Source organism: Pseudorca crassidens, chromosome 2 (assembly GCF_039906515.1).
Source record: "Pseudorca crassidens isolate mPseCra1 chromosome 2, mPseCra1.hap1, whole genome shotgun sequence".
Lineage (NCBI taxonomy): Eukaryota > Metazoa > Chordata > Mammalia > Artiodactyla > Delphinidae > Pseudorca > Pseudorca crassidens.
This window is the reverse complement of record NC_090297.1, coordinates 9,735,753-9,763,543: the sequence shown is the minus strand read 5'-3', so window position 1 is coordinate 9,763,543 and position 27,791 is coordinate 9,735,753. Positions and strand designations below refer to the sequence as shown.

Genomic DNA, 27,791 nt, shown 5'->3' with positions numbered 1-27,791 from the left:
ACAAGCGCGAGCTCTCCCGGGCCTGCACCGCATGCAGCGGCGGTCACCTGGCCCGCAGGCTCCCCTGCTCGGGGAGACCGCGTCCCGGGCCAGGAGGAATGTCTCTAGGAGTGAGCCGGTTCGCAGGAGTCGGTTCCAGCGTGTGCGAGTTACGGCGGCGAGCCCTCAGGGATACCGCCGGCAAGCCCCGGCTTGCAGCGAGGGGAGCCGGCCCCGGGAGAGCGGAGTCGCAGCGAGCCCGTGTGCGCGCCCGCGCGCGCACCCCGCCACTGCGCAGGGGGAGGGGAGCTCGCGGCAGCCACTCAGAGGAACGGTAGTGAAGCCTCGGAACAACTTTAACTGTCAATCAGACTTAATGGGGTATTAAAAAAAAATGGGGGGAAAAAGGGCCGCCCTTTCGCTCCCAGCCAGCCGCGGCTGCCCCGGGAGCGAATGGATAGGGCGGCGCAGACCAGGGCGTCCGATCCACGCGCGCTCCGCACCCGGGCCCTCTCCAAGTTGGAAAGGACAAAAAGAAGGCAATAAATGCTAACAAGGGAGAGAGAGGGAGCCGGATCGAGCGGCAACTCCCAGCCTCTGCTGGAAGAGAGAGGGAGGGAGGGAGCCGAAGAGAGCGGGCGCGCGCGAGGGCGAGCCATGCACGTAAAGAAACTGACACCCGGACCCCCCACTTCTCCTGCACGTTGCTGGCAATCAGATCGCGTTTAAGCAATTTCCTGAGCCCAAGAATAGCAATGAGTCGGGAGACTTTCGCGGGCTGAAATTGGGAGCTCCAAGCACTTTCCCCCCCCCACTTTTTTTTTTTTCCCTGGATAAGGGGGGAGGCGCTCCAATTTGGAAACAGCTTTTTTTTTTTTTTTAAATCTTGCACTTTGAAACCGCGGGACTGTAGCAGGGTGCGCGCGTGTGGTTGGTGCCTTTTTTTTTTTTTTTTTTTCTTCCCCTGCCTAAACTCCTCTGTCAGCCTGTAAACATTACCTGAGAATTCCCCAGCCGAAACGGCTGCTGGGGCACGAAAGTTCTTGTTAGAACTTTCCACCTCCGGCTTCCCCTCCACCCCTCTTACTGTCCCAACCTTCTGAGACGCTTTTTCTCCTCCCGAGGATTTATCTCACCCACCCACCCACACCTCCCCCCCCCGCCCTTTTTCTCACCCGGTGCTTGCTTTGCATTTGGGAAGAGGTGATTTCAAGAGTGGCCAGGTGGGACGCCTCTCTGCCCCTTATTCGGTGTATTTATTATTGTTTGGGGGTGTTTTCTTTTTTAAGTCCTGTTTTGTGCGGTCCGGGGAGTTTCGCCCCCCCACCCCTGCCCGGCTCCGCGGCGCGGAGGATGGTGTGGAAATGGCTGGGCGCGCTGGTGGTGTTCCCTCTGCAGATGATCTATCTGGTGGTGAAGGCTGCCGTCGGACTGGTGCTGCCCGCCAAGCTGCGGGACCTGTCTCGGGAGAACGTCCTTATCACCGGCGGCGGGAGAGGCATCGGGCGCCAGCTCGCTCGCGAGTTCGCGGAACGCGGCGCCAGAAAGGTACCGGGACACCGCGACTCCAGGGGATGGGGGCCAAAGGCTAGGGGGACCGCGGGGACAGGGGTGCGCCCACCTGCTGCCGCTGCCGGAACCCGCGCCCAGGGTCTGAAAGTCGCCCGCCACCCTACTTCTCTGCGCCACCCGTGAGTGCTGAGCTAGTCAGTTTCACCTTGTACATTTCCCGGGCACCCGACTGTCTTTTTTGGCAGGTCCGGAACTGACCCGCTCCTCTGGGATCTGTGGCTGGCTGTTCACCCCCAGCCCGAAACTTAGCAGACCCCCCCGCTTTCCGACATTCCTCCCTCCCAGAGGAAGGTGTCGTTCTTTCCCTCTTTTGCCGCCACCCTGGAGAGTGAAGGGTGTGTGCGCTCCTGGGTAGAGCTGGGAGCCGCCTGTTAGCTGGCGCTTCATGTTTTCCTTGGCAACCCGCTTCCCAGCCCCAACCTGGGCGGCTGCAGCTCTGGAGGCAAGAAAAGAGGGGATACTTGGTTTGGGTTTGAAAAGGAAAAAACGGTGGTGGATGTCTAGCCTAGCCTGATAGGCGCTCGGAGGCCCAGGTGTTTGGAAATCTGGAAAGAGGGGACAAGGGTAACCAGCAGCTGATAAAGAGCCCTTGTTCTCACTTCAATGCTGCCTCCGCCCGACCCCCCCCCAATACAGCCCCAGAGGGGATCCCTCCCCACTAAGGGGCGAGGTGGTGCAACCCCACCTCCCCAGCACCCAAGCTCTGCCTTTAACTTTTTGATAGACCCAGCACCTCTTCCCCCACTTATCCCAGACCTGGTGCCCAAGAGTGTGGAGGGTGAGCCAGCTGTCACCCAGCTCCGACCCAAGCCGGGCTGACTCACCCAGTGACTAGAGCAATAGAGAGAGAGATTTGAGGCTGGCTGTCTCCAGCCAGCCCTGTGAAGAGGAAGAGCAAAAACAGGGAATTAGATTGAAATTTAAACTGTTGTGAGCGAGGGGGTGAAAGGGCCAGCAAAGCCAGCTGATCTGACAGGGAGCCACATACCTAGGGGATTAAGTAAATATGTACTGTAGAAAACCAAACCTGCATGTAATTCCAGGTTGCTTTTGTTTTGTTAAATACTGCCCTGAGATTTACAATCCCTCCGGGGTGGCTCTGACTGGGACTGAACTTTGGAGCGTGAACCATCAGCCAAAGTCGATCGCCGATTAACTCTTCCTTCCCCAGGCGGTGTCTAGGGGTGGGGGGTGCGGGGGGAGCAGCTGTAGGTTGGCGGCTATCAAGGCCGAGCTAGCTGGGGTCGGCTGTCCTGGGCTCCTGCTTCTCCTTGGGTGGTTTGGACAGCTGCTTGACCTTGCAGTTGGAAGGGGAGTTTGGAAGTGTTTTTAACCTTTGGACACACGGAAAAAGGAGAAGCAGAAGTTCTTCTCAGCAGTTTCGTTTCCTTGAGGTGATGCCCCCTTTGTGGAGGCGTGGCGGATGAGGGTGCCCTTGCAGAAGGATGCAGGGTTTGGGACAATCGCATGTGATTGTCATTCCTTAGCGGTCTGCATCCCACAGAAACTTTCTTCTGACTCTTCCAGCTGGCCCAAGTCCTGGGTCTCTTTCACTGCTCTTGTAACTGGCTGCAGTAGGCATATGAAGAACTCTTTCAGTCAATCTGGAAAAACTTGACTGACTATAAACAAGCCTCAATTGAAAGAAGTATATGGCATTGGGGGTGGAGCGGGTAGAGCGGCACCCTGTGAGTCCCTTCACTGGGAACCATGCCCCACCTAACTTGGAATAGATATCTTCTTCCAAAGAATAAATCCAGGGCCAATGAGAAATATGTCTTAAATCGGTATCTGGTCACCAGAAACAGGAACCATGGGGCCTCTGGAACTTCCAGTGCCATTCACCCTAGGTTCAGTGCTCGGACCAGTCAGGACGCCCAAGAGCCCTGCCTCTAACTCATCATCATCTGACCAATTACTGGGGCTACTTTTTGATGAGCTTTGCGCTTGCTGTCACAGTGGGGAATTTGAAATCAAGGTTTCTTGCCTGAGTCCGTCTGGGGCCCACTGAGAGGACCTTGGGACAACTCCCAGAGCTGGGAGCGTTTGGGGGCTGGTGGGCTTGGGGACAAAGGGCCGGCCGTGTGTTGTGGAGTGGGGACTCTGGAGGAGATGGCTGAGAGAGTTGTGTGGATGGTGGGCTCAGGGTGGTCCTGGAGCAGCTGGAGAGAGCTGGGGAGCGTGGCACCAGCTGCAGCCTGCAGCAGTGTTAGACAGGTGACCTTGGTGGACGGGGCTGACTCTCCTCCCCTTGGTGGAAGTGCAGGATGGACCTGAGGGGAAAGGCTCCCTAAAGAGAAAGAAGGGAGGAGAACCAGAGTCTTTGCAAATAGCAGGGGTCCAAGAGAGTTTACTCTTGGGGGGAGTGACAACCCAGTTTTCCATAACGACCTTGAGTCAAACAGGATTTGGCAATATTTGTGAGCAGTAGTGCACCTTAGGCTGCAAAGGTGACCCAAATGAGGGTTTTTCTTAAAGGAACACAAAGGTGCCAGGAGTTGGAAAGTTCCTTACCTGGAGATAACTCTGCTTAGCCACCATGTACAAGGTTAACCCGGGAAGGGCCAGTCATGCTCATTGCCCACTACAATCCTTTTAGATTTTCTATGTCCTCCTGGATTTCCTTCCACGAAAGCATTCATAGAGCTTGGGCTCACCCCATCCCCAACAAGGCTCCTGGCAGGCTAGTGGCAGGCCCAGCCTCCAGTCCTTGACCTTGACGTGGTTTTAGCAGGAGTCCCCTGGAGGAGAGAGTGAACTGTTTGTTTGGAAGTATTTGCAGGGGCTGTTCCAGCCTCTGGTCCAGTAGGAGGCAAGTGGCTGGATTAGAGCTCTGAGCCATGACTGTAGGACCATAGGGGCAGGGGCAACACACCAGGGCCCAATCCCTCCATGGAGAAGGGGTAGAGCCGGGACTCGGGGACCCATTGCAGGGAGCCAGTATAAGAACTGGCTCTGAGTCGCACCTGCTTTGCTATTATTGAATTTACAGTCCATGGGTCTGTAGCCCCGTTCCTAAAGCAGCTTGCCAGGAATTAGCCCTTCACGTAGATTTGTGACTCCTGTTCTCCATCACATCCATTCAGCAAATCCCATATCCTTCCCACCCTGGCCCTGGGGCAGGCTGAGGCACAACTATCCCTCGACAACCATCTCTGAGAGACCTAGTCCAGCAAACCTACCTGAGATGCCTATCAGGTGTTCGATGCAGCTCTGGGCCTGGAGAGGGGCAGGGGACATGGCCAGGTGCTTACAGTCAAGGCACAAATTATAGTGTGTATTAGTTTCCTGTGGCCGCCATAACACATGACCACTAACTTGGTGGCTTGCAGCAATAGAAATGTATTCTCTCACAGTTCTGGAGGCCAGAAATCTGAAACCAAGGTGTTGGCAGGGCCCCACTCCCTCCGAAGACTCTATGGGAGAATGCCCCTTCCAACTCCTGGTGGCTCCTGGCTGGCGTCCCTTGGCTGTGGCAGTGTCACTCCTATCTCTGCCTCCACCTGCACGTGGCTGTCTTCTCTGTCTCTGTGTGTCTGTGCATCCTCTCATCTTCTCATAAGGACACCAGTCATTGGATTTAGAGCCCACGCTAAATCCAGTATGACCTCATCTTGAGATCCTTAACTAATTACATCTCCAAAGATCCTATTTCCAAATAAGGTCACATTCTGAGGTCCCAGGTAGACATGAATTTGGGGTGGGGGGAATGCTAAGCAGAAGAAGCCCGGATCTATTAATCTATAACAAGGTGCATGGAAGGCTTCATGAAGGAGGTGGCATTTGAGTGAAGCTTAAAGAAGGTCAAGAGTTTCAACCAGAAAGGATGGGGGAAGGGTAACCCAGGTTCAAGAAACCACCGATCGAAGACTGTATACCTGGCTGAAACTGGGGAAGGGAGGTAGAAGGCAATGAAAGGAAGGGTTGTAGAGCGGATTAGGTATTAGGAGAAGTAAGCAGCTTGTATCTCAGACTCTGAGTTAGGCCAGTACTGATGAGAATAGGAGAAAGGAGGAAGAAGGGAGAAGGGTCCAGACAGGTAATCTTGGGCCCCAGAGTCATCAGGCCAAAATAGCTGCATTAAACAATTGATGTGTCACGAAAGTCACAAAGCCGGGATGACGTGGGAGACAGCAGTGGCTCACCTCCCCCATCCTCACCCTGAATGCAGCCTTTGCTGGGACCGTTTAGGAAAAGTACCAGGTTCTCTTTTTATTTATTTATTTATTTATTTATTTATTTATTTATTTTTGGCTACTTTGGTTCTTTGTTGCTGTGCGTGGGCTTTCTCTAGTTGCGGTGAGCGAGGGCTACTCTTCGTTGCGGTGCACGGACTTCTCTTTGCGGTGGCTTCTCTTGTTGTGGAGCATGGGCTCTAGGCGCGCGGGCTCAGTAGTTGTGGCTCGCAGGCTGTAGAGTGCAGGCTCAGTAGTTGTGGCGCACGGGCTTAGTTGCTCCACGGCATGTGGGATCTTCCCGGTCCAGGGCTCAAACCCATGTCCCCTGCATTGGCAGGCGGATTCTTAACCACTGCGCCACCAGGGAAGCCCCAGGCTCTCATTTGATGCAGCCTGGGAGCAGGAAAGTAGGCTACCTGTCCTACCCGAGGCATCTAGGAAAATTCTTTCAGCTTGCAGCATCTGGTCCTTGGATTTCAAACAATGGGCTTTACAATTTGGACCCGTCACCTGAATAGACAAACACCTCCCTTTTACTGCCCCACCTACTTCCCCTGGGGAACAAAGGTGCCCACATCTTGGGCCACGCCCCCTGTGGCCTGGCTCACCTGGGTTCTAGACCTGACTTTGCTAAAACCCTGGAAAAGTGGCTCCCTTCCCTAGGCTGCAGCTAAGAAGCACACCCATAAGATGAGAGGGGATGCAATGACCCCTAAGATCCTGGCATGCTCTAAAATTCTCATGTTATGGCTCAGGCATCCCAGGAAAGCCACCGAGTGCCAGGGTCTCTGCAAAAGATATTTGTCCTCATCACTGCAGATCTCAGCCTTTCTTGCTACATATCAGATCCCACTGAATGGCAAAGCAGCAACTCAGGGTTGGAAAATGTGCCCTCAGTCTGTAGGAGGCCCCACACCCATTACTAAACTCCCTTAACAGGCACCAGGTAACCGGGCCGCTGGGATTTATTTCAACTCTTGCAGAAGATGTTAGTGTTTTCAACTTGTAGCTTTCAAGGGAACAAAGGGCCCAAGTTTCCCAATTAGCATGTCAAGCGGAACTTCCAGTGTTTATCCTAAAATCAGAGAATGCTCCCTAGATCTAGAAATACTGACCCTGAGTCAGGAAGCCCCTTGTCCGTCCACCTGCCCATCTGTTCTTTCTCGTGTAGACTCCCAAGCTCTTCTGAACTTTCTGCTTTTCAGAGCCTGGGCCGTGGGTTTACCCCTGCACAGAGCCCTTCCGATTTCTTTATCAAGATAGTTACTTTCTCCGTCCCATCTCCAATTGGTGATTTGTTGAGAAAATGATTCTCATCACTTTGAGAAAATGACCTCTGTCGTACTGAGGAGAAGGGAGCAGTTAGCCATCCTTCCCCCCCACCCCCACCAGGAGAGAGATCTAGTTGTTGCAGTCATTACAACTTCTCCCTGGAGGCCTTATCCCAACCTGCTACCCTCAAAATCCCACTTAGTTCTGGGTTCGAGTTGCAGGAAGAATTCCAGACCCAACCTGCTGTCTGTATCCTCAGGCAGAAGCACGACCACACCTAGGATGTTGTAAGACTTTCTCCTAGCTGCCTTCGGAAGACACAATTTAAAAAATACACCAAGTATATAAGATATCTGAAAGGGAAACATTTGAAATGTATTAGTTGTATGAACCACGAAGGTCAGGAAAGAGTTGAAGCCAAATGAAAAAGAGACAGGCAAGTCTGTTTAGATGCCAGCATCCCCAAATGCACGCTCGTCTGCTGTGGGGTGAGTGAGCTCCCTTAAAATGAGTGCTGTCTTAAGAGTTCTGGATTCTCAGAAAGAGAGTGTCAAATATCAGAACAGTTTAGCAAATGAGCAGTTGGTGGGAACTCATTCATTTATACAACAAATCGATGGCGCACCCTCTGTATTCTAGGCGCAGAGATGCAGCAGCGAGCAGCGAGGCAACAGTCCGCACCCACGGGGAGCCTGACAGTTTGGTGAGGGAGACAGATAATAAACAGGGTACAGAAAATAGCCCGTTAGATCGCAGTAAGGATCTAAGTGCTAAGCAGAAAACAAACGAGGCAAAGTAGACAAAAAGGGCTTCCCTGGTGGCGCAGTGGTTGAGAGTCCGCCTGCCGATGCAGGGGACACGAGTTCGTGCCCCGGTCTGGGAAGATCCCACATGCCGCGGAGCGGCTGGGCCCGTGAGCCATGGCCACTGAGCCTGCGCGTCCGGAGCCTGTGCTGCGCAACGGGAGAGGGCACAGCAGTGAGAGGCCTGTGTACCGCAAAAAAAAAAAAAAAAGTAGACAAAAGAAGACCTGGCAGGAATGGAGGGAGCAGTGTGCCAGGCAGAGGGAAGAGTGAGGGTCTGAGAGGGAAGGATGTCCCTGGGGAACTTCAAGGAGGCCAATGTGGCTGGAGCAGAGGGGGCGAGAGGAAGAGGGAGGCAGTGTCGGGAGCAGGGCAGGGGGTGGCAGCGGGGAGCAAAGCAGGGCAGATGGGGCCCAGCAATCTCTAGAACCGGCTGTGGCTTTGGCTCCAAGTGAAGCTGGGAGCTGTGGGAAGGTTCTGAGAAGGGAAGTGACATGATCTAACCTAAGTCTTGGCAGGATCACCCTGGTGGGGGTGGGGAGGAACGCAGGGGGGTCAGGCCAGAGGCAGGAGAGGGATTAGGGGCAGCTCCCCTGAGATCATGGTACCAGACTCGCTGGGCGTCCTTCTGAGAGTGTTCCAAAGCTCGGGGCCTGCCCTCAGCTTTGCACTTGGATTTTTGTTTTTTGGGTTTCTTTTGGCCGTGGCGTGGCATAGGGGATCTTTGATCCCCGACCAGGGATCGAACCCATGCCCCCTGCAATGGAAGCACAATCCTAACCACTGGACAGCCAGGGAATTCCCCTGCACTTGGATTTTAGAAGACACTGCCCATCTCCTCTGACATCTTGAGTCAAATGGAAGTGTGTGGGCTGAAGGGGGGTCTGGGTAGGCTGGTGTACCCCTAGAGAGGTGGGTGCGAGGCATCCGGGACCCAGGCCTCGGAGTCTGCTGGGGAGACCCGCGCTCAGCAAGTTGCGATCTGTTCTTGCTGACCGTTGTGATGTTGTGATCTGGTCCCCGGGTGAAAAATGTCCACCAACTTGAGGGTGACATGGCTCTGGGGGAATTGTGACTATGTCAGATTCATTCATCGATTCAGCCAGCTAGGCTTGAAGCTGCCGCAGGGAACCACATAAACAAGGGTCTCTCTGATGGCATTTACATCCTGGTGCGATGACTGTCTCCAGATAAAGCCCCTGACACTTTGGAAAGGGGAGTGAGCTCCAACAAGATGACTTTAGTGGTGACAGAGATGAACTTCCTCTTGAAAGCAAATAAAAGCAACTGTATCGGTGCCCAGAGCAAGGGAGACACTTTTTGGTCCCACTTTGTCCAAGGAGCTTGAGTGCATTGTGGTCAGTGTTGGTCAACATTTTGAGAGGGTCCTTGAGCAACTGGAGGGCGCCCAGGGAGCAGGCTCCGGATGACAAGGACGAGAAGCCACGACTTATGTGGGACGGCAAATCCATGAGCGTTTGCTTGACCGCTTCAGGTGCTGGAGATGGTGTTGGCCACCTTCCAGGTGGATGGAGGGCCACGTGAGACTGCGGCCCTGCCCCAGGAGCAGCTTCCCACTCTCCGGAGCTTTTCTGCAGTCAGCAGGCTGCAGTGAGGGGGCTGTGGATTCTTGCATCAGAAGAGATTGGGTTCTGGACGACCACCCGGGTCCCCTCCACCCCTTAGATTTTGTAAATCATCATTGCCCGCGTAATAGCAGTGAGGACAGTTACCCGGACAGAGTCAGGGGCCGGGAGGAAGAGAGGCCACCGGCATCCATCAACCAATGCTTAAAAACTAAAAGAAGACATCTCTGCTCAGCCTGACCTCAGCGGGGTCCTTCAGTGATTGGGTCATTCCTTTGTCCGGGTTTTTCAGGGTGCTGGAGAGAGGAGATGAGGAAGAGGAAGAGGGAGGGTGCAGGCCAGGCCCACGTTCACATCCTTCATTTTGACCGTCACTCATGACTTAGACCCGAACTGGATGCTGACAGCGTCCTTGGGCTCCTCCTACAACACGTGACATTGGTCCATACCCTACATGACTGTGGTAGCCTACAGGACTGCACAGTACTTTCTCACATTCATTGTCTTGCCCAGGCCCAGAGGCAGATGTGATCAGCAGCCCCGTTGCTTTTATTTTTTTTCCAATTAAAAAAAATTTTTTTAAATTTGTGTACAATTTTTATAGGTTACTTTCCATTTACAGTTATTACAAAATGTTGGCTACCTTCCCCATGTTGTACAGTACATCCTTGGGCCTATCTTCTGCCCACTGGTAGAGGCTTGTACCTCCCATATTCCCTACCCCTATATTGCCCCTCCCTCCCCACTGGTAACCACTAGTTTGTTCTCTATATCTGTGAATCTGCTGCTTTTTTGTTATATTCACTAGTTTGTTGTATTTTTTTAGATTCCACACATAAGTGATATCATACAGTATTTGTCTTTCTCTGACTTATTTCACTTAGCGTAATGCCCTCCAAGTCCATCCGTGTTGCTGCAAATGGCAAAATTTCATTCTTTTTTATGGCTGAGTAGTATTCCACTGTGTATACACTACATCTTCTTTATCCATTCCTCTGTTGATGGACACTTAGGTTGCTTCCATATCTTGGCAATTGTCAATAATGCTGCTATGATCATTGAAGTGCATGTACCTTTTCAAATTAGTGTTTGTGGGTTTTTTCCGACATATACCCAGCAGTGGAATTGCTGAGTGACACGGTAGTTCTATTTGTAGTTTTTTGAGAAACCTCCGTCCTGTTTTCCACAGTGGTGATCAGCAACCCATCTCTAAGATGCAAGTGAAGTGAGTTGCCTAGGATGCTTGCCCTAAGGCAGATTCTGAACCAAGGATTTTAGCTTCAAAACTAGGCCCTTTCCCCCGGGTCAAATAATAACAGCCTGGCCTGGCCTACCCCACTCAGGGTTATGGAGAGGTCAAGAGACAAGCTGTTTAATAATGGAAACTACCTCGTACACAGAGCGTTCTGGAAAGGGGACTGGTGAGCGGTCCAAGCGTCAACAGGATGTAGTTAAGTTTGCCTTCACCAAAACATTTTTTTAAGCACTGAACAGCAGTATTTGCATACAATGAGTGGGGTACTTGCCAAAAGATTAAGGTAGTCATTGGTTATCAGGGTTTGCTTTGAACAACTAACTGATAAGCAGGAAAACAGCACAGTTGTATTTCATTCATTTACAACAAGGGTGGCACCTCTAGCTGGAAGCCAGCTTTGAGGAGTGAGTGGGTTCCCGCTCCTTCCAGCTAAACCTGAGGTCACCAAGCCGAATCCTCCCAAGTGACCGACAGCTTTGATAATTCAGAGAAGGGGGAGGTCACTGTAAATTAAGGAAATCTTAGAAGGCTTCTTGAAGGAGGTGGCAACTGAAGGGTTTGCAGTAAGTCTTCATCTTTTACTGGTTGTGGAGCCATTTGAGGATGTCTCAAGAAGAATGCACAAAGAGGCAGATTTTTATACTTTTAAGGGGTCCTTGGACCCGCCCCCCGATGCCTATCCCAGACGTCAGGTTAAGAAGCTTTGGACTAGATCCAACCAAAACCCATCCAACTCCTTTAGACTCAGATTCAGGGCCCAGGACTGGAGCTTATGTAAGAGGCAGGAGACTCTGGGGTCCTGCGACCCAAAGCCAGGGTCAAGCCAGAGTGAACAGTACAGATTTGTGGCCAACGAGCGTCAGCCTGGCAAAGGCCACTGGGCCCAAGCCTTCCTGATTCTGTTGGCCGCACCCTGCTTTGGGGAATTCGATCTTGAATTCCCTTTTCAGTGGCCTTTCAGGGAAGTGGCTAGAAAAGCATTTTGAGCAATGAACCATGAGATTATTCTGTCCACACCGAAGCATACTCCTAGAAAGTGTTTACAGATAACTGTCTCCTGTCTGCCTGTCATTCTTCTACAGACCTCTGGCCCATCTGAGCCCCAGCAGCCCCAAGGCAGACCCCAACACCAGCTGAGGTTCTAGGGCCAAGTATTCAAACTGGGTTCCAGAGCACCCAAGGGATTCCAAGAAGGTGGGACCCCATAGGAGGTGGAGCCGATAGGGTTCCGAGGGGCCCTCACCTCCATTTAACTAGATCAGCTTCACTTAGGTCTCGTAGCTTAGGATTCTGTGTAAGACTTTTGTGTGCATTTTGAAAGAATGCCATTACTTCAAGGAGAAGAAAAACAATAAGGCTTGAAAGTAAAATGTTCTAGGAAATTACTTAGGAAACACTCCTCTCCTCAGCTGCTCTTCACGGGACTCGTTGGGTCTTCAACTTTGGGCTCTTTACTCCAAGGTGAAGAAGCTCGTGGACAGAAGTGTCCTCCTCCTAGGCTGTGCCTTCACCCCTCAGGAGAGGCTTCCCCACTTCTACCCCAGGCTTGTGGAAGCCCAGGCGCTGCTCAACCCTCAGCCAGGCCCCCTCCGCCACCACTAGGCAACCCCTGAGCTAGAAGCCCTAATTACTCAAGCAGGACTGAGACAGCCTCCCAAAGGGCACCCGGCCCCAATTCAGCTCCCAGTCCTGGAAGAAGGTGACTTGGCCATCCCAGCCCCAAAGCCAGGGCTGGCCCGTGGGCAGCCTCACAGCCGCTGAAGGCTTTCAAGTAGTAGAGACCAGCCCTCTGGCTAGAGCACTCTTGCAATTCATAATGCCAGCCAGGGCTGCTGGGAGCCGGTTCCTAATCCCTTAAATCCTAAGAGCCCTCCCAGCAAGCTGCTGTGTGACCTTGGACAAATAACCGTCTCTCTGGGCTTCCCCCGTCTGAAAAACGAAAGTATGAGGATTCAGTGAAATAACTTCCCTAAACCTCTTAGCTCAGCACCAGAGCATCTGCAAGAAATGATGACTCCTTCCTGTCAGGGTCAGGGTGGGGAGTATAGCGGACACCCTCCAGCCCTGGCTCCGCACCTTTTGCTCTTGGGCCAGGTGCTCTGCTGTGCACAGGGGCAAAAGGCAAAGAACCCGCTGGCCAGAGTCACCCTGGTTCTGGGATCCTGCAGGAAAAGGAGGATTCTGCCCCTGCCTCAGAAGTCCTTGGGAACTTTAGCTCTTGACCCTTTCTAGAAATCAGTAAGAAGGAATCACTCTCCGCACAGGGAGGGCTCAGAGCCTGGCATCTTCCCTCCCACTGGAGGCCGATGGCCCCTTTCCTCATGGACAGGGGCTGGTCCAATGCAGGCCTTTCTCCAGCCCAGGCACGGAGGCTGGTCAAGACGAGGGCCTCTGCTGTGGTCCCGGCTGCCCACTCCCCAGACAACCACCCAGCTTCCCCATTAGTCATTTTCATCTCTGTGTCCAAGTAGCTCAGTTGGTCAGGGTTGGGCTGTGGTGAGGCCGGAGTCATGGGTTACCATGGCAACTCCCCATGCTTGTGGCTGCTTGTTGCCGTGTATCCTCTCCAAAAGACTGAGATCCTTGGGAGGAAGGGGCGTGTCCTCTCACTCACCAAGTGTCCCAGGCACCTGGCACAGTAGCTGGCACACAGTAGGTGCTTAATAAGTGTTGGTTGCCTGAGTGAAGGCATGACTGATCCATCATAGCTGGTTAGAGCCCGTACCTACGGAGCACCTTTTGATGCTATGTACCAGCACTTGACGTGTAATAAAGTCATTTATTTCCCACAGCGAGCTCCAGTGTGAGTACTATTATCGTCCTCTTTTTACTGGTCAAGCTTCTGAGGGTCAATAACAAGGTCACACAGCTTGTGAATGACCAAGTGGGATTTGAACCCAGGGCGACTGCTCTTGAACCAGTGAGTTTCGTTGCCTCTCAGTTAATCATCCTACAGGACAGAATAGATCATGTTGACAGCCCCGAGCAGCGTCAGTGCAGCGCCTGCTTTTAGCTGCCGGCAGTCTAAATGGGTCAAACAACATTAAGCACAGCACTCACTCCCAGGGGTGAGTCCGGAGGTGTCCTTCCGCTTGGTTTATTGACTCGGGTGACCAGAAGGTCCCTGGGTAGGTCTAACTCCAGGCCTGGCTCCCGGTGTCGTCAGGACTCAGTGTCCCCTTAGGCAGGCACTCCCTGTGGTGGGGCTGCTCGCGTCTGCCCCATGATGCCTTAAACCCCAAGCTCCCAGTCAAGTGGGGAGCGGGCAGACCCGTGTCCTCCCCCCAGCATTTCCGGAGGCTCCAGGAATTGAGTCTCCCTGGCTGTGACTGGGTTGCACTGAAGCAGTCACTGGCAGTGGTGCAGTCACCGGCTGGCTGGCTGTGGGTCTCAGGCCTGACTCTGAGCCAGGAGTGAACCGGCTCCAGCCAAGCCACAGTGTGTGAAAATGGCAAGGTGGGCTTCTGTGGGGGAAATTGGGCTGCTATTACCAAGGAGCAAGGGGGTCAGGAGCAGACGTATAAGTACTCCTTCTTGTAGAGGGACCAATCCAGTTTGTCATCTCAGGCACAAATTTCCAGGAGCTCCAGGCCTCTCCTGGCCGGTCCTCCCTGGTCTAGTCCTGCAGACCTTATCAGGTCATTTACTGACACCAACTAAAAAGACAGAATAGACTTTTCCGGCTTGAGCCGGAAGCTGTTTGCCCTTAGGGAGTTTGTCCTTCAAAGAGGCAACTTGAGCAGCCACTTAAGGTGGTCCAGCAGGTTGTCAACAGACTTTCTTTGTAACTTTTTCCAGAAGATTTAAGGCCACTGGATAGGAGAGTATAGGAAGCCCCTCTGCCAAGTCACTGTTAATACTGATGCTTCCCTGGGGGTGAGAAGCCAGCTCTCTGATGCAGGGTCCTTCCAAGGTGGGAGGAAGAGTCTCTGGGTGCCTCTAGAGCTCCGAGGGCCTGGGGGACACAGTCAAGCCCAGCTGGCCAGCCCAGCATGCTCTGACCTCTCACAGGCCCTGTAGCAGGTCATCATGGGGAGCTGGGACCAGCGTGACCACAAAGGGTAGTGTGACCTTCCTGCAGGCAGGCAGTCCTGCCAGACACACCCCCATGCAGTCAGGCCACCCTTGGCTCCCACATGCCATGTCCTCATGTCTCACGTGGCAAAGGGGGCAGTCTCGCCTCACCTCTCCAGGCCACTTCCCTGTGAACCCGCAGCAGAAGTGGTGGGGGCCCTCCAGGCCCACCAGGAGCATGGGGAAGTGTGGGCTGGGAACACTGTGTGCCCTCAGGGCTCACGCCTCTTTGGCTGGCTGACCAGTTGTCCTGGTTTGGGGGCCACCTCTTGAGCCTTCATGTTGGCAGGTGTGCGTGTGTTTGTATGTACGTGTGCGTGTGTGTGTGTGTGTGCACCCATGTTTAGTTTTATTTCTTTCTTAAGGAGCCAGTATACAATTGTGATTCAGATTTTGAGCTCAGGAATCAACAAACCAAAACTCATATGCTGGCTCTTCCACTCACTTGCTGCGTGGCCCTAGGCAAGTTACTAGACCTCTCTGAGCCTCAGATTCCTCATCTGTAAAATGAGATCTCAGTGAGACACTGTATGGAAAGTCCTGGCCATGCTGGTGAGGCTGTGGATCGTGTTTGACGGTCCACTGCAACCCCTCTCGTGCACTCTCTGCAAAAGCCTCTGGGGCATATCTTTACGACAGAGAGCTTGTTTTAAGTGATGCCGATAGGTTAGTGTGGGGAGGGGCGCTGTGCCACTGAGAACCCAGACTTTGAAGAGACAGACTCAGGTTTGAGTCCCAGCCCTCCACCTCTCTGCCCAAGCTTTCCGTGGCTGCCTTGATACACACCACACACTCAATGGTTAAAACAGCACACGTTTGTTCTCTCACAGTTCTGGAGGTCAGATGTCCAACACGGTCTCACTGGGCTAAAATCAAGGTGTCAGGGTTATGTTCCCTCTGGAGGCTCTAGGGGAGAATCCATTTCCTTGCCCTTCCCAGTTTCTGGAGGCGCCTACATTCCTTGGCTTGTGGCCCCTTCCTCCATCCTCAAAGCCAGGAGCATTGCATCACCCTGACCTGGCTTCCACGGTCACATCTCCCTCTCTCTTCTGTCTCCTTCTGCCACTTCTCAGGCCCCTTGTTATTATACTGGGCTCACCTAGATAATCCAGTACAGTCTTTCTATTTTAAAGTCAGTTGATTAGCAAATTTAATTCCATCTGCAACCTTAAATCCTCTTTCCCATGTAAGTTAACATAGTCACAGGTTCTGGAGATTAGGACATGGGTGTCCTGCGGGAGGCCATTATTCTGCTAGCCACACTCTCAGCCTCAGTTTTCTCATCTATAATGTGACAATGCCAGTCCCAACCTCCCAAGGCCATTGGGAGGATTCCAGAAGACTGTCGAACATGCCAGCCAGGGGCTCAGAAAATGCTGGTTGGATCTGCCCTGAACACCTGCTGAATGCAAAACTGTGTTCCAGGTGCCACCCAGAGTCACCAGGCATGGAAGATGTCACAGTCCCTGCCACAGAGCGGCTGGCATTGTGGCTAGGGCAGTAGAGTGTCTCCTGTAGGGTTTGTCCTTGGAGAGCAAAACAGAACAGGGGACTTGAATTAACCCCACACTGGGTTGGCATCTGCTCCACAGAAAAGAAAACTCTGGGTCATCCCGGAAGGCTTCTTATGGGGGTAGATTTGACAGTACAGAAAGGTGTGCAGGGGGCTCTCCTAGGTCATAGGGCCAAGGTAGGCATTGCAGGAGAAAAACACACAGCGTTCCGGGTCCCATCTTCGGTCTAGCTGGGAAAAAGGACCCATGGCTCTCAGTGACACTGCAGTGTGGTGGGTACTCTAATGGAGCGGGATGCAGTTCTGAGCACAGGGCAGGGTTTCCAGTCAGTCTGTGCCACTGTTAATAAAGCTCTTCCTACACACTAAGTGATTTCCAGGGACAATCTGATGTGCTCCTTGGAGCAAACCAGTGAGGGAGGAACTATAACTGTCCCCATTTGAAAAATGAGAAAACTAAGGCTCACAGAGGTTAAATACTTACCTAACAGCACACACAGTCGTGGGATCTGAATCCGGGCAGTCCGGCTTCTGCGGAAGGAAGGCTGGCAATGGCTAGGACCAGGGTCTAAGGTGAGGCATCAACAATGAGGTGGAGGCCACAGAAGGAGAACATTCCAGGCAGAGGGGAAGAGCACATCTGGAAAATGGGAGATGAGTGATCCTGGCCTGGCCAGAACAGAAGTGTGAGCGGAGAATGGTGGGAGATGGGCAGGGCAGAGCTCATAGAGCTTGGTGGCCGTCGGGTGGAATTGGGACTTGATTAGAAGAGCGCTAGGGAGAGGCTTCCCTGGTGGCGCAGTGGTTGAGAGTCCGCCTGCCGATGCAGGGGACGCGGGTTCGTGCCCCGGTCCGAGAAGATCCCACATGCTGCGGAGCGGCTGGGCCCATGAGCCATGGCCGCTGAGCCTGCACGTCCGAAGCCTGTGCTCCGCAGCGGGAGAGGCCACAGCGGTGAGAGGCCCGCGTACCGCAAAAAAAAAAAAAAGAGCGCTAGGGAGCCACAGAAGGGTTTCTACAGGGTGCATGACCAGACTGGGTTAACGGCAGGTGAGGGAAGCCAGAATTTCCAGCAGAATTCTCTCATGTTGGAGGGCTGAGGCACTCTCTGAGGACCGCTGAAATCCATTATTCTGCAGGGCTGGTGCTAAAGGGAAACCCCGCCTCGCCTGGCTTCCTGGGCCGAGGCCCATGTGGCTTTGCTCTCAGCATCCTGGCCTTTGCAGGATGTGCTGACCAGGTCATTTCCCGTTGCAATGTCCTGTCACTTCTCCTGAATCCCCCAGCCCTCCGGGCCCAGATCCCCAGCCTGATAGTACGACGCCAGCCAGCGGAAGGGTCAACCCCATACCGTTTGACCTTCGTCCAGCAGAGATTAAACTGATTCCTAATTAATAGCCTGTAGGATAGACAGTTACCTTGGTACAGCCTGCAAGTAATTTGAAGCTTGTCTTCAGGAGGCCGGTCCATAAATAATGCTTAATTAGCTGAAGGTTTCCCTGGGACACACCAGCTCAAGGGCCTCTGAACTTCAGGTTGGGGTGGGAAGGGGATGCTGAAAGAGTTACCCCCATAAAAACAGCTGTCTTTCTTTACCCAAAACAACAGCTATATTCTCACCTTCGCCAGCAGCTCCCAGAAATGGTGCCAGGGTCCCAGCTCAGCCGCTTCCCGGCTGTGCCCTCGACATTTCCAGGACCTCAGTGCCTCATCTCTAAAGTGGGCCACAGCTCGGTCCACAGCCCCTTGAGGACTTGCCTAAATGTATATGGGTCGAATTAAGGGGGGAAAAAAGGATTTTAGAGCTTTCTGGATGTTGGAAGTGAGGCTAAGGGGTTGCGGGCCTCACTATAGCACCTTTGAGAAGCCCCTGAATAAATGCTGACCGTGGCAATGACCGTTACATGGCCACTGTTGCCCTTAAATCTAATATGCCTCCGTATTGCTTTTTGCATGGGTCCCCTGGGTGCACAGACAGCCCTTAACTAGCTAGCTGTTGTCAGCTGTCTGTCTGGGATGTGTTGTCCATTCTACAGCAGGGAGTGGCTTGGTTGGAGTGAGTTTCCTGCAGCCCAGGGAAGGCGTGGAAGGCCCGAGAGCCCACGTGTTGTCCCCCACCCTGGGTACTGCTACTAAGCACTTTCTGTGTATGACCGCCCTGCCCAGCTTCCTGGGTGTGCGACCCAAGCTGTCACACACGACCCCTCGCTCAGAAGCGCCCTGTACGTGTCAATGCCCTGCTGTCACCACTGTGAAATTCTCAATAATTTTTCAACTAGCGGCCACACATTTTCCTTTGTCACGGGCCCAGCGAGGGATGTGGCTGGTCCTCGTGACAGCCATACTGCCTGGGTTGTCAACTTTATCCCTCCCAAGATCCTCTCCAGGGATGTTATCATCCGTTTCACGGGGGAGGCAAAATGATTTCATTCATTCACTCACATATTCCCCAGGCAGCTGATGACCGAGCCAAGTGCTGGGAACACATGGTGAGCCGACATTCTAGAGTGTGTGTGCACTGGGGGGAGGGGACAGGCAATAAACAAGCAAACAAATAACAAAATTTCAGATGGTGACACAATGTTGGAAAGACAAGAAAACAGGGTGATGTGAGGGAGAGGGACTTAAATATTAACTTCAGAGAAAGAGAAGCTGGCATGGGCTCTGGTGTTATAAGCTGGGTTCTTGGGGTGCTTTTTAAAGATCTGGGGTCATTCTAGGTTCCCCAACTCCTAAAAGGACTTGAGTTAGTGGGGTCCAAGTACGGGAGCCAATGTAGGGGCTCCTGGGGCCCCGGGGACTAATTTACCCATATGTTCCCATAGCCCCAGCTTCTCACAGTAAACACAGAAGGCTGAGTTTGGGGGGCTGGGCGGGGAAGGAGAGGGCTGGCCCTGACTTCTCTGAGTGCCTCCAAGTTCTCACAGGCCAGGCCCCTGCACCTGAGGCTTCTAACCAGCCCTGGCAGCCTGCTGAGGGTTTCTTGTACTTTTGACCTTCCCCACACCAGCAGAGGGAAGCCAGTTTCAAACCTCCCCACTGCCCCGGTGGGAGATGGTGAAGCCCAGAGATGCCAAGTGACTCATGCAAAAGTCACACAGCAAATCAACTCCAGAGCAGAGTGCTGGTCGGCCTGGCCCCGGTCAGGCGGACTTCCATTCCCAAGGGGCGGTTCAGAGCCTGGGGCTGCCAAGGGTAGGCAGGCCAGGGCCGCTCTGGGAGCTCTCTGGAAGAAATAGTAGCCCCCTGCCCTGTGGAGTGGGGGAGTGCCTGGTGGGCAGCCACCGGGACACGTTGGCATCCGCTTCCACCTGAAAAAAGGGCCTTCAGCGCCCCTGGCTTCGCTGAAGACGAATGAGTTTCCCAGAAAGCCGAGTGCAAAGGCAAGCACTTCCCCAGTCTGTTGGGCAGAAAAGCCCAAAGCTGACCCCAGAGGCCCAACTCTCGGGTTTGGGGGCCCCCTGGGGAGGCAGGGGATGGGGTGCCTAGTGGAGAGGCTGACCCCGGATGAGTGGAAGCTGCCAGGCTCCAGGGATGCTCCGGAGGAGGGAGGCCGCGCTCCAGCTGGGCCGGTGCCTGCCCGGGGGGCGGCGGAGGCGGCGGCGGGAAGGTTCACGCTGCGGCCAGCAGACTGGCTGCGTGTTGCAACGTCTGGTGGCGTTTGCAGCATCCTGTCCGTGTGTGCAGCTGGGGTAACCTCGGGCCGGCGCGGAGGAGCGTGTGTGGCTCTCAGGCCGCGCGGCCTGGAGGCTGCTGGCACCTTGCATCTCATTTACAGCTCCGGGTTCAGCCGCAGGTCAGCGGCGCGGGTGACATCACGGCGTTTGTTTACCGCTCGGCCGGAGGGAGGAAGCGCGGGCGGTCCCCGCAGAGGGAGGGGACCCTTTCCCCCCTCCGCCCCCCCCCCCCCCACGCCCGACCCCAACCTGGCTCCGCCCCGCCGCCCCTGCGGCCTCCCCATCCTCGCCCCGCCCCCAGCCCCACTCTCCTCCCCGCTGCCCCTTCCCCTTCTTCATCCCCAGCCCCACCTCCAACACGATGCCCCTCCTCACCCTCCAAAGACCCCACCTGTGAAGCCCCTGCTCCTCCCGGCACCTCCGGCCACAGCCCCGCCCACACCCTCCCCATCTACAACCCACCACCCCCACCCTTCCCCTACCCCTTCCACCCCTTTCCCGTCCGCCCAATGGGAACCCAGCCCAATCCCCACACGGGACTCCAGCCCAGTCCCACCCCAGCCCCTCTCGGGACCACCGCAGGACCCCACCCGCCGCCCGCCCGTCCCTGGGCCCATTTTCAGAAGGACTTCCTAGAGCCTCCTGCCAGATCCGTTGAGGTTTCCCCCGGCAACGACTCCTGCCACCCCCTCACTCCATCATGTGAGCGGGGACCCGCCTCCCTGCACGGAGCGGGCCGCGATGGCCGGCCACTTTGTTACTGGCAACTGGTGTGTTTACCCGGGCACGCTAGGTGGGTAGCTGGCCTGCTTGGCCCGCATCCAGGCACCCTCCACCTGGAACTCCTTCCTCCCTCACCGCCCCGCCCCTCCCTCCGCTTAGGCTGAGTTTTCTGGAAGCTGAAGGGACCTAAGTCAGGATCTTTCTCTTCGTCCATACCTGGAACTTGCCAAAGCCCGCCTTCCCAGGAGAGGAGGCTCAGGGCCTCAGTTATGGCAACACTGTTCTTCCATTTTCTCAGGCCAAACCCTTTAGGGCCCTCTTGGCACCCCTCTTCCTCTGAATCCATCCTCCTCCATCACCTCCCCCCAAGTGCCCCAGCCCCATTCACCTCCATCTATCACATCGGTCACCTGTGGGTGCAGCAGCAGCTCCTCAAGGGGCATCGTCCACCTCCCTGGTTCCCGCCCCCATTCCAAACCCCCAGTGCTGCGATCAGAACTCGTTCCAGAATCCAAGTAGAGCTGTCCTTCGTCTGTTCACAACCCTCCGAAGGACTTGCACCTCACTGGGAAGAGAATTCAAAGCACACCACCCCCACCACCACCCCCATGGCTACAGCCCCTAACCTCACGTCTCCTACTCAGCTCTTCCACTTGGCCTCCTTGCTGTCCCCTGAACACACCAAACTCATTCCTACCCCCGGGCCTTTGCACTGGCTGTTCCCTCTGCCTGGAATGCTCCTTCCCCAGATGTCTGCATGGCTTCCTCCTTCACTTCCCTTAAGTCTCTACCCAAATCAGAGAGGTTTTCCCTGTCCCCCATCCCCATCTAAATATCACTCCCACCACACAATCACTCTGTCCAGCCTCCCCACAAAGCTTCGTGTTCCTTCCATGCACTTTTGGCCACCTTTATATATTATATGGTCAATCGTCTATTGTCCGTTGGCCCCCATCTTCCCCATACACACATGAAAGCAAACTCCAGGAGAGTGGGATGAATTTATTTCCTGTTGTATCCCGGGGCCTCCAACAGTGTCTGGCAATCCAGTCACCACCCAATAAATTACTCCTTGAATGAGTGAGTGAATGAACAAATGAGTGAATGAGGCAGGACAGGGAGTAGTGAGAGAGCTTGGCTTTGGAGTCCAGGTTCAAGTGTTGCTTTGGGGTCTGGGTTCAAGACCACTTTGGGCCATGGCTGTGGTCCAGGTGAGGGATGATGGGGGCTGGGCCCAGAGTGGTAGCAGTGGAGGAGGTGATGGAACCAAGGATGCTCCTGGCATACGCCCAGCTACTCAGCCTGTCTGAGCACGGGACTTACGGTCCCATTTCTCAGGATGGTAATACTGAAGGCCTGCACCAGGCTGGAGAGTGGTCTGCAAATGCTGCCTGTCCTCTCCCCTCCTCGGTAGCCCCACCTCAAGGTCACCTGGAGCTCTCCATCAGAGGTCAGGAGGGAGGAACTGGGGCAATGGTCAGGGGGCTTCAGCTGGTGACTCTGGCCCGAATTTCCCCACCCCTGTGTTTTGCCAAGGGCGGTCTGAGGACAGACAGGGAGAGGCACAGCCCTTGAGTTTCTGGCTGGAAGTGAGACGTTGTTCTGCCTTCCCATAGAGTCAGGCTTCGAGACGGTTTCCTTGGAGGGTTTTTCCAGCCGTCTTAGAACCAGAAATGTTCCCAAGAATCACACTCAAAGATGAGATGGGACTTAGATGAGTTGCCACACTTGGTTCTGTGAGCTGTAGCTCTTGGCAGGCAGTGGTATTAGGTTTTGAGGGGGTGCCCTCTGTCCTCGGGGACATGAGGCGTTCATCACGGAGGGAGACATGTCTCAGCGACTGAAAAAGAAGAGATCTGGGAAGTTCAAAAAGCAGGGACATGCACACGGATGTTTATAGCAGCTTTATTCCTAATCGCCAAAACTTGCAACCAAAAAGTCCTTCAGAGGCTTCCCTGGTGACACAGTGGTTGAGAGTCCGCCTGCCGATGCAGGGGACATGGGTTCGTGCCCCGGTCCGGGAAGATCCCACATGCCGCAGAGCGGCTGGGCCCGTGAGCCATGGCCGCTGAGCCTGCGCGTCCGGAGCCTGTGCTCCGCAACGGGAGAGGCCACAGCAGTGAGAGGTCCACGTACCGCAAAAAAAAAAAAAAAAAAGTCCTTCAGTAGGGGAATGGACAAATAAACTGTGGAACATTCAGACAATGGGATATTATTCAGCACTGAAAAGAAATGAACCATCAAGCCGTGAAAAGACACAGAAGAACCTTAAATGCATATTACTAAGTGAAAGAAGCCAGTCTGAAAAGGCTACATCCTGGATGATTCCAACTATATGCCATTCTGGAAAAGGCCAAACTATGGAAACAGTAAGAAGATCAGTGGTTGCCAGGGGCCGGAGGAAAGGAGGGAGACCCTAGAGGATCTCTAGGGCAGTGGAACTACTCTCCCCGATACTACAGTGGTGGATGCATGTCATTATACATTTGCCAAAACCCATAGAAGGTACAGCAGCAAAAGTGAACCCTAATGTAAACCATGGACTTTGGGTGATAATGATGTGTCAGCGTAGGTTCATCAGCTGTAACCCATGTACCATTCTGGAGAGGGCTGTCGATAGTGGGGAGGCTGTGCATGTGGCAGTGGTAGGAGTTCAGTGGAAACTCTCTGTACCTTCTGCTCACAATTGCTATAATTTAAAACTGCTCTAAAAAACAAAGACTATTAATAAAAAATTATTTTTAAGAAGCAGGGGTAGTGTTGGGGAGAGAATATCTGTGGGGGTCGGGAGGACTTTACACAAAGGCCTCTCAGGTAAAGAGACATTTGAGCAGAACCTGTAAGAAGAGAGGGTGTGGGGAGGGGGCCACTTGGGCAAAGAGGACAGAGAACAGCTGGTGTGAAGGCCCTGAGGTAGAAGTCGGCTGGGTGGTTATGCAGGCAAGGAGACCAATGTGGTGGAGACCAGTCAGCCCTGGGAGGGGAAGAGCTGAGGGGGCAGAGAGACAGGAGCACGTTGGAGCAGGACAGGCTTGTGGTCATAGTAAACACTGTCAATTTCGCTCTGGGTGAGACGGGAGCCACTGGGAGTTGTAAGCAGAGTGACAAGGTCTGACTTACGTTCTAGAAGGATCTCTCTGGCTACTTTGTTGAGAATAGACCGAGGCAGGGGCACTGGGGCAAAGGTCAAAGCTGGGAGACCACTTTGGGCCATGGCTGTGGTCCAGGTGAGGGATGATGGGGGCTGGCCCCAGAGTGGTAGCAGTGAAGGAGGTGACGGAACCAAGGGTGCTCCTGGCATACGCCCAACCACCAGCCCTGGGCGCCATGCCAACCTGCGCTCTAAAGGCCACCGGTATCCTGGCAGTGGGGCGAGGGTCATCACTGTCACCCATTCAGCAAATACTCAGTCAGCAAGACCAGGCACTGTACCAGGACAGGGTGGCGTCTTTCCTTCTTTCCGCAGGATGTGGACGCCTCGCTGTGCAGTCCTCGTCCCATGGCATGTGGGACACCCGTGCAATGAATGGATCCATCCTTTTACAGGGTCCCTTTGATCCTGCAGGTGAAGGACAGAGGCGGAGGGCACAGGATGGGGCATCAGACCACGCAGGTTGGAGTTCCAGCTCTGCCATCTACCAGCTGAGTAACTTTGGGTATATCGGATAGCCCCCTGTGCCTCGGTTTTCTCGAGTATGAAAAGGGTACAGTATCCCCCTCCTAGAGCTGCCAGAGGACGAGGTGAGAGACCGCAGCAGGTGCTGAGCTCAGTGCAGGCAGGTAGCGAGCCCTCGTGCTCATCCCCGTGCCTCCTAAGGGACCAGCTGGACGGTGGCCGGAAGTCTCTGCCGGCCCCAGGCTGTGGTCAGCGACTTGTGGGAAGAGGACACCGCTGGGCAATCTAATTTGAGGAGCTTCAAAACAATCCTCTCCAACAGCTGAGCCAGCAGTAGCCAGAACATTCTCTGCAGGCCCGGGCAGGGGACGAGCCTGTGCAATCCGACCACGCGGCTCCATGGGAGGCCCTGCCTGCCGCTCAGCGGTGCAGGAGCCGGAGAGGAAGGCTGGCTCTGGCCTACGTCCCTAAGAGAGGGGCCCTGTGGTGACCCGCTGAGGTCACGGCTCAACAGCGGGACACAGGTAATGAACCTGAGGCTGCTCAAAGGGCAGGGTGCAGACAGGGGTCTGGAAACAGGGCTCCCAGGAGAAAAGGCAGAAAGGAAGTCCAGGAAGGAGACAGCTGGAGATGGTACCCGATCTCTGTCATCAGTTGCCTTTTGGAAGAAGAAAGGCTGATGGCTTGTTGGGGATGTGGGAGTGATAGGCCAGTACTCCCAATGGGTGAGAGCTAGAGGCATCCAACCTGGGTTCATTCGTAGGAAAAAAAAAAAAAAACTTCCGTCCTAAAGAGCAAAGGGCTGTGATCAAGAGTGTTAGCATTCAAGCTTCATTCTTTTTTTTTTTTTTTTTAGCAGCAGAATCTTTGTAGAAATGACTACTATAGAAGCCCAATGAGAGTGCCACTGCCTGGATGATGGAGGATGGAGAGCCGGCTTGGGACCCTGTCTACCAAGCCCCCCACCCCTCGGCAGCCCCTGAAGCTCCTCGCTAGAGCCCCCAGGGTCCCCAGAGCTCAGCGTGAAAACCTCTCCTAAGAAATCCTCCTAATGGGTGACCCGCAGCCCGCTTTGCAGCTGGACGCTTTTGACGCTGGTCTCCTCCTTCCTGGGTTGGGGGTGTGAACAAAGGAGGGTCCTCTAAATCTGGTGGAAGGATGGGAATGGGGAGCTCTCTAAGATTCTGGGGTTCAACCCCGGTCAAGGCTGTGTCCACAGGTGAGGCAAAGAAGCCCCAGCTGGGGTCTTCCAGGCGTCCGTCACCCCCATGACTCCAGTTTTGTGGAGGATGGCGGGATCTTCTGTGAGCAAGTGGTGATCTATTTCTGTTCCTGGGTTAATAATAATAGTAGAAGTAGTAGTAATAATAAAAATAATAGCTAGCATTTGTCATGTCCTTTCCTCATCCTCCCAACCACCCTTCCAAGTGGATGCTTCATAACCTTAATTTATAGAGAGGTTATGTGAGTTTTCCAAGTTTGTGTAAGTGGTAGATCAGAGAACTGAACCAAGGCTATCTGGCTCCGGAGCCCATGTTCTAGGCTACTCTACTCAAGAGAGAGAGAGGTCTCTTTTTGGAAATGGACAGGCATGTGAAAGAGGAGAAAGCTCAAAATGTAACTTATCCTATAGGCATACCTACTGAGAGTGTGTATATCAGTGTTTCAAATAGGACCTGCCCGCCCACAGGCGTGTCCACTCAGCCTCTCCTTGCTGGCGACCTGCTGTGTATCACACGCTCGGTTTTGCTGTTCGCTTGTTCTCATCTGGCCACAGGATAGATTTTTATTCACACCCTCCTGCTGGAGGTGCTGGGCGTGGAGAGCTATGTGCCCTCCACATTGTGACTTTCCCGCCCCTCCCCACCCTGCCGTGCTTTGGGGTCTGGTGGGTATTTTCCTTCCATCTGAGAAGCCAGCGGAACACCGCTCTGCTCCAAAACATGGGGCCCATGGGACATGCCTGCCAAAGACCTGCCCAGGGACTTAGATCTTTCCGGGGCTGCCAATTATAAACAGATGCTCCTCCTGGGACCCACCCGGAGGCCACCCAGCTCATGTCCCTGGTGGGACCATGCGCCACAGCTGAACTCCAGCAATGAACGCCAAGGCCAAGCATTTGTGTGAGCCCCTCTGGGTGAGGGAGGCAAGGCCGGGTGGAGGAGAGGCGCTCGCTGTTCTTTGATCAGCAGATTTTTCTCGAGGTCTCCTGGGAGCAGTGCCATGAGACAAGCTTGTTGGCTTTTACTCTGTACCCGGCCCATGCTGGATGCTGAGGTCAGGAGATGACTGACTCGCTGGAGGACCTCCCGAGCCTGTGGAGGAGCTTGTTCACAAATAGGTCCAGCACACTCACATCTGTGCACTAGTGGCGGGACAAACAAGGGTTAGTGTTGGCACTCAGGAACATGGGTCCTGAGTCACACTATGCCGCTGCTTATAAGTGGTGTAACCTTGGATAAGTCATTTCATCTGTCTGCACCTCACCTGTGGAATGGAGAGAGAAGTCATACCTACTGGTGGGATTGTGAGTATGAAAGGAGAAAACACTTGGATGTAAAGTGTTCAATAAATGTTAGCCAGTATATAGTGGTGTTGTTATTGTTGTAGGGATGATGGAAGGAGGAGCCAGGGAAGCTTCAGAATTGCGGGGCCATTCAAGCAGGGTTCTGCAGGATGAATAAGAGTCCACAAGTAGCCTTGGCATTTAAAACAGAGAAAAACAGTCTGTGCTGGGCACTAGGTAGGGTCACAGTGAACCCAGGATGGGTGAGATTTAGTTCCTGCCCTCCTGGAGACAGTATGTAGATGTGAAATGGTGAGACATCACACACAGGGCCAAGTACAGTGCGTAATGAGTGAGTGTAAGCTGGGAACTCTGGAGCCCCAGTGAGCTCCCTCATGCATTCACTCAGCAGTGGGGAGAGACATGCAGATAGTCACCTCACAGTGGATGGGAGCCCTGAAGAGGCAATGCCAGGGACCTGGGGAGCAAGCCAGGGTTGGACCGGCTGTGCTGAGTTACTTGTGTGAAAAATGGCCTGTTTTGGAAATGATCTGTGGGAAAGCTTTTATTCTGTCCTCCTTTTTTAAGATCATAAATGATGGAACTTGTCTTTCAGAGGCATTTTTCCTATATAGACAAGCACAAAGAAGCAAACCTATGATCCCACCCAAGACAAGCCCTGTTCTTGTGTAGCCTGGTGACGTCCACCAACTTACTACGTTTTTAGAGCTGAGATTATCCTATATGGGTAATGCTGCACCCTTTTCTCCTGACCATTTGTCCATGGTGTGAACTCTCATCATTCTAATGGCTGCAGAAGAGGGTATATCAAGGGGCTGTGCTGTGATTTTCTCAGCTCTTCCTCTCCACGGGAACTAATAACAGAGCGCAGATGCTGAACACTAGGCGGGTGCCAGCTTTTGCATGTTTCATCCTCACAAGACTCCATGAAGAGAGGAGATGGCTTTTCTTCTCCTGGGAGAGGGAATCATGGTGAAAAACCTCAGTTCAAATCCCACCTCTGCCCCTTGGTTGCT

The 27,791-nt window shown here is 53.8% G+C and overlaps 1 protein-coding gene across 8 annotated transcripts in view; it reads left to right on the top strand.

The window, feature by feature from the left end:
* Positions 1-27,791, top strand: part of DHRS3 (dehydrogenase/reductase 3) — a 42,367-nt gene that overhangs the window by 558 nt on the left and 14,018 nt on the right. Inside the window, exons 1-2 of one of the 8 annotated variants that reach the window (XM_067720947.1) lie at positions 403-642; positions 1,378-1,527. The exons of 1 other annotated variant lie outside the window; for it this stretch is intronic. In XM_067720947.1, coding sequence (XP_067577048.1) covers positions 526-642; positions 1,378-1,527 — 267 coding nt within the window. In that variant the 5' untranslated portion in view covers positions 403-525. Of the gene's footprint in view, positions 1-402; positions 643-664; positions 1,528-27,791 lie in introns of those variants that run through there. 6 more of the 8 variants (XR_010939325.1, XM_067720938.1, XM_067720974.1 and 3 more) reach the window with 6 other exon arrangements.